General features: G+C 36.6%; 1 protein-coding gene and 1 long non-coding RNA gene across 3 annotated transcripts; one reads left to right on the forward strand and one right to left on the reverse strand.

Annotated features, from left to right (window-relative positions):
• Window positions 1-2,716: 2,716 nt before the first annotated feature.
• Window positions 2,717-4,789, reverse strand: LOC126591907 (two-component response regulator ORR10-like). The gene is made up of 5 exons (XM_050257618.1): window positions 4,419-4,789; window positions 4,164-4,267; window positions 3,933-4,010; window positions 3,463-3,533; window positions 2,717-3,318 (listed from the first exon to the last, which is right to left on the reverse strand). The coding sequence occupies exons 1-5, from the start codon at window positions 4,522-4,524 to the stop codon at window positions 3,006-3,008; spliced, it is 672 nt and encodes a 223-aa protein (XP_050113575.1). The 5' UTR covers window positions 4,525-4,789; the 3' UTR covers window positions 2,717-3,005.
• A 2,785-nt stretch (window positions 4,790-7,574) lies between these two features.
• On the forward strand, window positions 7,575-10,245 carry LOC126591908 (uncharacterized). Of its 2 annotated transcripts, none has more exons than XR_007612545.1 (4): window positions 7,575-8,166; window positions 8,343-8,480; window positions 9,066-9,157; window positions 10,038-10,245. It is a non-coding gene; the product is annotated as an uncharacterized LOC126591908 (long non-coding RNA). The 2 variants fall into 2 exon arrangements; XR_007612544.1 differs by having other exon boundaries at window positions 7,581-8,166; window positions 9,099-9,157.
• Window positions 10,246-11,040: the final 795 nt, after the last annotated feature.

The following is an 11,040-nucleotide window of genomic DNA, read 5'->3' on the forward strand; positions in this document are numbered from 1 at the left end:
TTTTCTTTAGAAAGCAATGAATTTTTCAATCATCTTTAGACTACTCATGTAATGGACTAGAATTCTTCTAACTAAGCTATAAAAACTGCATTCCTTTTCCATGGTGGTTGTGATTTGTGCGAGAGAGAAGTGATTGTGGTGACTGGCAGGGCGAGGTTTCAGTTTTTTTAAAAGGCAAGCTAAATTAAAAAAGGCAAAATAAAATATATAATATGTAACTTAATCCAGCACCGCATCAAATGCTTCAATATTTTTATACTGTTTAGTCCATGCCAAGCCAGTTCAAAAGTCCCTAAACTTAGTCCAATCTGAGATAGTGCACCCTAACAATTGGAGCCTTACAATACATTTTAACAAGAGAGAAATAGAGTGAGGGTTTATAGAAGGGGCATGCAAGGAAGATCATATTTTGTAAAACACATAAAATCTCTCTAATAGAGGTAGGATCTACAATACAAGTAGATGTCACTTTTCTGAAATCGATGGTTTACATGTGGTCCACAAAACATAATCTCCCCAACATTTTCCTTACCTAAATTCATACGAAACCTTGATCCTTGGTCTTGAAGTCATTATTATCTCTTTTAAGTAAACTTGATCCTTGGTTAGATAACCAAATAGATCCCACGCCTAATTCAGTCATCACCACCACCAGCTAAAAGTAAAATTGCTCTTATGTTCCAAGACTTGAGCATTTATGTTCCCTATCATATTTGTATTGTGTGGTAGCAAAATTCAGCCATATTTAGTATTGACGAAATTGTACCTACAAAACAAAATAAAACCTTTGATCAAGGCCAAAACCTCACGCGTTAATGAGGTGGGGGGGGGGGGGTTTGGCTAATGGATCTCCCATGTCTAAGTCAGTTTCTCTGAAAAGAGAGAGGATTTTAGGACTTACGTGCGCAACAAAAACTTATCATACATTAGTGTTGATGGAGTATTTATAGGGAGATGGCCGGCCATGAGTTTAGGCACTGTTTTAAAATGGGCCTAGGCACGGACGGTCAGTTACTGTCGCGATTTACTCCTAATTAGTTACAAAATCAGAAAGCATATTAAAGCTAATGTCTAGGTGGGATTAGACGGAGTTGGGCGCGCCTAGGCGGGGTTGGACAGTGACTAGGTGGAAAACGTCGGAATTTAGAAAAAAAAGAATATTGCAGAGTCTGCGTTGAAGTCGCGCATGGAAGCACTTTTTTTTCTCTTTCATTAACCCACCTTTTTTCCTCGTTTTTATCTCTTTAAGATGGTCTCACCATCTTCCCAATTCATCCTTTTATATTCTTTTTTATTAACTCCACATTCGACTCCTTTTTCACCAAAAAAAAATTATTTTCTGAATCTTTTTTTTCTTTTCTTTTTTGTGAAATTTGCAGAAAGGATGATCAACGGAGGAAGGAGAGACGACGTTGTGAATGTGATACATCTAACGGTAAAGAAAGAAATGTGCATATGGTCATGTGAAGCTCTCCCACAAAGAGTAGTAAAGCCTAACATCACAATGGGCTTTTTATGTAATCAAAATGGCCTGCTAGGGTTTGATCCATTAGTTTAGTAGTTTACTTAATTACTAATCCACATTTTAAGTTCATGCTCCATTAGTTTGATTAATTAACGTTGATAAAGCTAAAAGGTAATGGACTTGTTAAACTGAAAATGGTGTTATCCAAACTTATTTTTACCTTTTATACACCTTATTTAATTTTGGTTGTCAGATTGAATGAATTGAAGAAAAAAAATTTAAGGACATAAATTAAGAGGGGTTTGTGGGGTAAAAAATAGCATGTGGATAGTACCACCCAAACTTAATTGGCATGGGTTTGACTGTGAGGATTCTCTCTCATTCATGTTGTGGGAGAACTGCTATTTACAATGACATAGGTGAAGTGTTGGGAGCAATGTCACGACCTCTTCCCGGTTTAAAAGATGCATTAGAGGCAGAACAGGGGTGGTCGGGTGTGCTTTAGCTTTTACCGCAATTTAGAGAATGTTTTTAGCGAAAATTATAGGGCCCTTGCCACCTACAAGGCTCTTAACGCACCTCAACTCACATGAGAAAAAAGACTTGGAGGAAAGGGTTTTATGGGAGGAATTTTAACGTTTGAAGACCGGACTCAAAAACTTTGACCCACTGTTGGTCCCACCTCCTTCTCACACCACGCTAAATCGAGCTCCCGCACAGAAGAATTTCTCATTTTAGGAACAGTTGTACGATATTGAAATCGAGGAGGATGTGAAAGATATGCTCTTTTTGTTTTGATTTCAGACTCAGGAGGCAAATGATGTGTTACATGCTTTGCAATTAGGTGACTGCTTGAGCTTGACATGAGTCTTGAAGAGTTTGAACCTTTTATTTGTATTTTTTTTTTAATTTTTGACCAAAAAAGAATAATTTACACTAAATTTATAAAAATTAAGATTTTTTTTAAATTATTATTATTAAAAGAAGGGAGAAGGTTCGAATCAATTACAATAAATTAGGAGAGAGAGCATCCAACTCAAAATGCATGCGGAAACTCAACACCTTATCCACTAAAAGATTTAACTACATACATCTAAATTAAAATTCAAACTTTAAAGAAAACACACTGCTCTTTCCAATTTGGCTAAGCCCAGATCTAGAGTCTTATATTCAGGCTGATTATGAATTGAATGTACCCATCGGTCGATGTTTATTAGAAAGAAAAAAACAGAAACAAAAGAAGGAAACAAGGAAGGAAAACACTGTCGATCAACAACATCCAGTAATCTTGTTTCATATACATGATTTATTTATTTAACTTTCTACTTTATGTCATTAATTTAAGTAGCACAACAAAATTAGAATGAACTATTTCCATGTAAATTGTATACATGAAAAAAAAAAGAAAAAAAAAAAAAACCTTTACACTCATTTCGGCCGGTGTCAACCAGCAGCTGAAATGGGAAAAAAACGAATATGGGTAATAGAATTACACAGTTCAAGTCACAAGGAGAAAAAAAAATTTGGACACCTTCATCAATCAAACCAGAGTGGCGATTCCGCTGTATCTTGGTCTAGTTCTATCAGGTGAAAACCCCTCTTCCACGGGCTTCCTCTTGTTACTGTTTGGCGGTATCGGTTGCGGTTGCGGTTGCGGTTGTTGTTGTTGTTCTAGTTCATGGTGCTCCCGCTCCTGCTCCTGTGATCGAGTCTCTGAGCTTTCAGATTCATCTTCTTGTTTTTCTTGGTTTTGATTGTTGGACTTGGTTTTCATCAAATGGGGTCTAAGCCTACTCAAGTCTGATAATCTCACTGGCTTTAAAAAAAATTCTTCTGCCCCTTCTTCCAAGCATCTGTTATTAACCACATAATTCATCAGTTAAACTTTTCTGAAATAAAATTTCCAAATCTTTACAATACTCTATTGGCTATCTAAGAGAGAGAAATTGCAAACGGAAAAGGTTGCAATTCAGGTTTGTTCCTTTGTCCTCTGTTACCTGTTGATTCTTGAAGGCACATTCTCAGATGACATGATCACAACAGGTATGTTCCTCAGAGATGAAGACTCCTGAAAAATAAAAATAAAAATTCCTATAAACTTTTTGGAACCTGATTTATTTTGGGATGAAAAATTGATAGGGAAAATATTCCAGGAGATTTTAATTGATATTTCAAACCTAAGTGGGCAACTCGCCAATTCTAAGACGGACTACGGTTCTCTCTCCTCTCCCTTCTTATTTAAATCGTTATGATGAAATCAGCAGCTTATATTAATTTTTTTTATAGAGAGATAAAGACAAAAATGGAAGTGCAAGATAATGAGAGGAGAGGGTAGGAGAATAGGAAACTGTACTGGACAGATGGAAGGAAGATCTCAATGGGGAGAGAAAGATTGAGTAAAAGAAAAAAGTAAGGGAATAGGAATACAAGAAAGGAATACAAGAAAATAAACGAATAAAAAGCACACCTTGATTTTCCTGAGCAAATCATATCCTGTCATTCCAGGCATACAGTAGTCCGTAATTACAAGATTCACTCCCACTTCCTGCACAACCACAGCAAAACAAATCAAATTTAGAAGCCCATATTTTTTTATATAATTTCTTCACACAAAAAGAAGGAAAAATAGAGAGAAAATTAATTAAAAGCTTGGGAATTTGGGACATTGAGAGTAGACTGGAGAAGAACATAGTAGTACCTGTTGATTGTTTGGGGAAACAGAAGGTGAATATGAACTGCTTTGAGCATCCTCGTACAAACCCAGAAACTCTAAAGCCTTACTACCAGAATCAACTGTAGTAACTGCATTCAACAATCAAAACCCAACATTAATATAGTAAAACAATGAGAACCCAACACTTGGAATTTCATCAGATTTTCTCTCTTTTGTTCTTTTTTTTTTGGAATGACGGAAAATCGAACTCAGAACCTCGAGCGCAGAGGATTTATTTACCTTGGTACGATGAGGTCTTGAGGAGCCTCTCGATCAGCTTCCGATCGATGACGCTGTCATCAACAGCTAGAACATGGAACTGTGAGTCTGTGGCAGCCATCCCCATTTCACACAGATGAAGATGAAGGTTCAAGAACAAAGCAAATACCAAAAGAAATAGCTAGATGTTTATTTTATATTCTTGTTTTTGTATGGTGGGTGGTGTTTTTCTATGGGAGGAGGAGGAAATGAGAAAGAAGGGAGGTTTGTTGTGTTGAAATATGGAGAGGAGGAAGACCCACCAATATCCACATCCCACCAAGCAAGATCCGACCAGATTTCATCCCAAATCTTGCAATTTTTTTCCAAATTGATTTTTGAATTACATGGCAAGCAATGGAAAAAGAAAAAAAGAAAAAAGAAGGATAAATCTAATTTAATAATCCCAATGAAATGAATAATATTTAATTATTGGTTGACAGGCTAAGGGGGTTGGTGGGTTGTATATATTTATGCAAATCACTAAACATATGAGGGGTATATAGGGAACTATATTTTGTAAACCAAATAAAAAGAAAGTTGATAATTGAATTATAATTTAAACGTTAATAATGTACTTAATTTTATTAATAACATATTGTTTGGTTTGTAAATTTTATTTATATATTTAGTCTTATTAAAATTATACAAGCAAAGAGAGGTTTTGTGAGAAGGAGGTGGATTGTCTACTCTTCCATTTCCATATTATTCTCATCTGTTTGTGTAGACACAGTTAAGTCAAGTCAACATTTTATATTGATTTTTTTATAAAAATAATAAAACAAAAAGTAATAAGAATATAAAATATTGACTTAACCTAATCGTAACCATACAAAACAGAATAGAATGAGAAAAATATGAAAATGGGAGGGCAGACAATCAACCTCCTTGTGAGAAAATAGAAAGTGCCAACCAAAGGGTAAAATGTTGGAGGAGTGAGAGGGGTGTGGCGGGGAAGGTAGGGGCCCATGAAAATCCTCCCAAGAGATACGGGTGACGTCAGCAGAGGTGCCTTTTTCCCTGGGTGTGGAAATCATGTGGCGCTCGCCATATCTCAAGCAGGTGGGGAGTGGTGGCAAAGGAAAGCAGGCAATTTCTTTTGATTCCCTTTTAAGATTTGCTTCCCATGGCATGCATGATCATGTCACCATGCCCACACCCAACACGCCCATGCAGACATTCAACATTATATTCGTTGGATCCAACTCGAATCCTCTTTGGGAGGATCTTAAGAATCATCACATCATATTCATTCATTGTATATCGTGTGGTTAAAAATTATTTTTTATTTAAAATTAAATACAAACAGTACCTAACTGTGGAGCAAAAAATTATCGAGAAAAATATAGAGGCGATACGTGGATTCTAGGGTTAAAAGGACAAAATTACCTTCGAGGAATACCAGAACTCCTACGCGCGAGCAATGGACAATCATTACTCAATCAAGGTCAAAAGTGCTCAAAATAGGTAATCATTCAAAACCTATTTCATCCATCCTCATCAAATCTTCTCCACAAGGTAACCCTCAAATCATTCATTTCAAATTATATTAATTAGCTAATTAATTTATTAATTAGGTAACAAATTATGAATCACACCCAAAAAAACCATCCAAGTGGCCGGCCATACCCCTATAAATACTACCTCATTTTCTCCAAAATTCAATTCCAACTCTCTTGCAAAATTCTCTAAATTCTCCAAACACTTTTCTCTCAAAATTCTAACTTTTGCATCGGAGTTTCTTCGGCCAAAGCCCCCTCATTCATTGTGGGTGCGTGAGGCTCTTGACCTTGACCTAATGTGTTATTTGTTTTGTAGGTGCAATTTTGTCCAAAAATAAGAATGAAGAAATTTGCATCCATACTAACGATTTCTAACCGTAAGATATACGATGAATAGATAGAATATGAGGATCCATATGATCCTGACAAAGAGGATCCGAAAAGGATCCTCATCCCCTTTTCAAATCTTAGTCCAGTAAATTCAACTTACCACTTGTTTTGGGAACATAAAGTACATATATCAATAATAATAGACATTTCATATTGTGTCACGTAAAGAGATTTAGCATGCAGTGTAACTATTACACCGTCACATGGTATTAGCAATCAACATGTTATATGGATGAATCACATAGTTGATGGATTAGGGCAAGTCAAAGGGTATAATATTATTTAAGATATTTACTAACTCCATTCACTTGGCGTACTATATAGGAGTGCACGGGCGATCTTGAAGGTGAGTGAAATGTATCATATGCAAGTTACGTGATGAAAGAAATGTGAATGACGATATATCCTCGACTATTTAGTAGAATCTCCCAACGTTATGTGCAATTTGATGGGTTTATTCTTGAGATTTGTAAAACGGGTAAACTAAATCAAGGTCTTCGAATATTTGACGGTGATTAAGTTGTTTGATTTTTTTAGTTACATTGAATTTTACCATGCGTCAATTTGAATATTTACAAATCACTCACTAGTGATCTCACTTTTTATGTAAAAAATTGAAAGAATTATAGAAGGAATTTGTAGTTAAGTGGTTAAGAGTGTTTAACTTTGCAATACAAATTTGATGGGGCTTTGCAATAGAAATTCCGATAGGGCTTATATATCTATGAATCACATCGTTGATGTGTCAAAAAATTTAAATTGATATGCATCAATTTCTTAGTTAGATTCATAAACATAGAAATTAAGAATTTTTGCATTGAAAAAAAAAAAAACCTGAAATTTGGTTCCTCAAATTCCAAGTTTAAATTTCATATAATTAATTGTCATTTTCAAATTTCCATGAATAAGAGTTTAAATATAAAAAAAATACAAAAAAATTCAACTATGAGTGGCTACCACCATCATTGTCACCATCACGGCTGATGCCACCACTCATACTGGTGTCTCCCCCGCCAATGTTGCCACCACCACCCACCGTCATCACCACCATTGCCACCGGCACCGGCACCGGCACCACCCACCATCATCACCGCCACCACCACCACCACTACTAGCACATTTCTTAATTGCTATATCACATTTATATATTAATGATCCTATATGCACAATATAATCCGTATTTAAATACCATTCTCCTTTTAGGTTAACCAAACAGAAACATTCACTAATTGTGACAGCCCGTCCCTAATTTTAAGAATTTTTAAAGTTTTAATAAAGGATTTTACAAAAATGCCCTTCGAGGCACGCACATCATTCGAGGTTAATCGTTGTGTCGTGCCATCTAAGATTTGTTTTCTTGACATATCCTCGTAGTACTCGTCGTTACGGACGTGTGGGCGCAGACGGTTCGTGATTTGGAGTTATATCGAAGAAGTTATTAACGTTTGAAATTTGGAATTTTAAGGAATTATAATTTTAGTAAAATATAGAAATTCTTTTATGAAATTGGACGGCCCAGATTTATTGATGAATGAAATGGATGGCTGGGATGAGGGAAAGGTTTTTGGTGTGTGTATGTGTATGAGAAGAAGAAACAGAAAACAGAAAAGAAGAAGAGACTGGGCAGAAATGCCCAATCGGAGAAGAAGAAGGTGAGAGCAAACCAGAAGAAGGGAGAGGAAGAAGCTGACCAATCAGGGGACGGAAAGGAGGGAAAGGAGGGAGAGTGGTGCGCGGGGGAACAGGAGGAATGGGTCACCCTTGACCCGCGCGACCCAAGCTTCCAAATCGGCGGGTTTTCGCCATTTCCGTCCAAATTTCCGACGAATTGAGTCAAGGTACCACTCCTAATCATCATCTAGGCCTTCCCTCTTTACGTTTCACCCCAAGAATCATTGAATTTCGTTGTGATTTCGCGAAGAACACCCATACGGGTGCCGCGACCCTTTTGTTTAAATTCTCCAAATTTTGAAATGTTTTCTTTCAATTACTAACACCTTTAGCATTCCTTTAGGACCTAGAACAAAGCCCAAGAGGTAATTGAGGCGTTGGAACAAGTTTGAAGGTCGAATTGGAAACACCCAAATTCTAGGGTTCTTCACGGTTTTGGTGAAATTGAAGCACTTCCAGGCCAAATTGGCCTTGGTCTCAGGTATGAAAGTTGTTCTACTCATTGAGATCTTCAAATCTGCAAATTTTGGTAATTTTTGGAAATAGTTGAATTTTCCGGCGAGCCGGGGGCGGCCAACCGCCACCCGCGGCAGCCCGCGCGGCGGCGCGTGGCCAATGGCCGCCAATGTCATTATTAGCTTGTGATTAAGGTTCTAGGTTCTGTTTTGATAATTGATGGACGTAAATTGAATAATTGAACCTAAGTTGGTTACGATTCGGGGTTAGGTGAAAATGTGAATTGACGATCCGACCGTTGGATCGTCATCAAACTTTGATACGTTGTAATACGTAATATTTGAGGATTATAGGAACTTACGGATTGGGAATCCGATTTACGGATATTCCGGAATTGGAATTGTAAGTTCATAAAATAGAATGTTAACCGTCACTTAGTTTTGGAAATTGACGGAGATCCGACCGTTGGATGGTAACGAAATTTTAGGATGTTGTCCTAGAGGTATATTGTGGACCTCTGGAAGTTTCGGATTTGAAATCTGAATTGCAGATCATCCGGATTGAACTACGTAGTGACGTGTCTTATATAAGTTATGTATTCTATCGGCAGGATTTCTGAGGTTGGGTTTGATTATTGTTCTAGGCGCTAATCTTCATGACGCCTTGATGTGTGGTGCTAGGGAGTTGTTGAGCGAACTCCAGGTGAGTGGGCAGTTTTGTTTTCGTATTACCTTTATACTATAAATTTTTCCCAGAAGATGAATTTATACGAAATTATGTTTTGAAAATGCCATGCATAGAATTATTTGGAAAATGTGAATTTCATATGAGTTATATGATTGATATATGATGCATACATGTTGCATGGTGCTGTGGAGGCACAGGTAAGTCAGGTGAGTTCATTATTCATTTAATTGATTGTTGATAAGATGTTTCAAGCTCATAACCTGCACCCTAGGTGTTAGTGCTTATTTTATTCACCACACCGCACGCTCGCCTTGGATCCAAGTAGGTGGATGTCGTACAGACCATGTGAGGGTTCCGACATGCTAGTCGTATAGATCACTAGGCGTGATTCCGACTAGTGGGTGATCTTAGTTATGCGCGCTGATGATTGATGAGAGAAGCACTAGAGCGTATTTTTACACCTTTCATCGTATAGACTACCTTACGTAGTTCCGAGTGATGTGCAGAGTAGGGCCGTACAGGTCACGGTGGTGACTCCGGCATAGTGGGATTTTGAGCTGTTGAATTGATCGTATAGGACCAACTGCAGGGTCTCCGATTGATTCCTTATTTCACCTGATTTATATTTTGATTTATGGCATGGCATGTTTTTCTTGAAAAATGTTAAAGATTTGGGATTCAAGTTTTGAGATTTCATATGGTTATATATATATTTTTCTGAAAAGTGTTAAAGGTTTGAGATTTGAGATTTTTGCTTATATATATGTTTATATATATGCTATTTTCTGGGAAAGTATACAGGTTTTACGGTGAGGGGTTAGAAATATTTTAAATGAAAAGTTTTCGAAAAACTTTGTTTTACTGACCCACTCAATTTTGTTTTGCGCCCCTCCAGGTTCAAGTTAGCAGAGCTTTGGTGGCCACGAGGAATCCAACGGTGTTCTGACAGAATTCACAAAAGTAGGACTCACCCTCGGGTGTGTCATCTTAGTAATTGGAAATTTTTTTTTAAAGCTTCTGAACTATGTAAATGGTTACGTCACTCTCACGTGACGGCCAGCACGCCCTCCTTCGGGACGGGGTGTGTCACTAATTCTGAAAAGTAAAATCCGGACATTCAATTTTTTTTATTTTAAAATTCCTTAACTTTTTAAAATTTTATCATCCAAATGCAATGTAATATTTTCAATTTAACGTGATACCTTATAAAATTATCGCGATTATAGGTAAAAGGCGGAGTTATAAACCAATTAGAAGAAATCCAACACATGGAAAGAGATTGATCACCTTTATTATAGTGTGGAGAAAATAATTGCTCCTAAAATTACTCGATATGTTATGGTATTATTTTTCTTGATCCAAAACATTGTATTTATCAAATATAGCCAAAATTCCACCTAAATAGATACAAATAACCTCAAATTTAATAATAAAATAAATTAAAGGCTTTTTAGCTAAAATGTTTCGTGACTTTGATACAACTCCTTAATCTGGTCCTTAATAATTAATGATAATCAATAGTAGTGTTCTTGAATTTATCTATCGTGAATTATTTGAGTTTTTCCTTGAATTTGTCCATTGTGATCATTTTAGTTTTTTCGTGAAAAATTTGTCAATTGCTCTGTTAGTGTGATGATGTGGCACCATGTGTGTCTCACAAATACTATCATATAACGACATGTGAATTAAATTTAAAAACTATTTTTATATTTCAAACTAAAAATGATATTAGTAAGAAAAAATACGTTGAAGGCACAATTAAAATTCTGCTGCTCCCACTTGCAGTAAATGCGACGACGCTCAATGTCGGTGATGAGGGGGGTCTAAGGGGATAGAGTTGTGGTGGTGGAGTGTAGAAGCGAAGGTGAAGTTGGACCAAAGCTTAAGACGACAATAAC

The sequence above is a fragment of the Malus sylvestris genome, chromosome 12 (assembly GCF_916048215.2).
Source record: "Malus sylvestris chromosome 12, drMalSylv7.2, whole genome shotgun sequence".
Taxonomy (NCBI): Eukaryota; Viridiplantae; Streptophyta; class Magnoliopsida; order Rosales; family Rosaceae; genus Malus; species Malus sylvestris.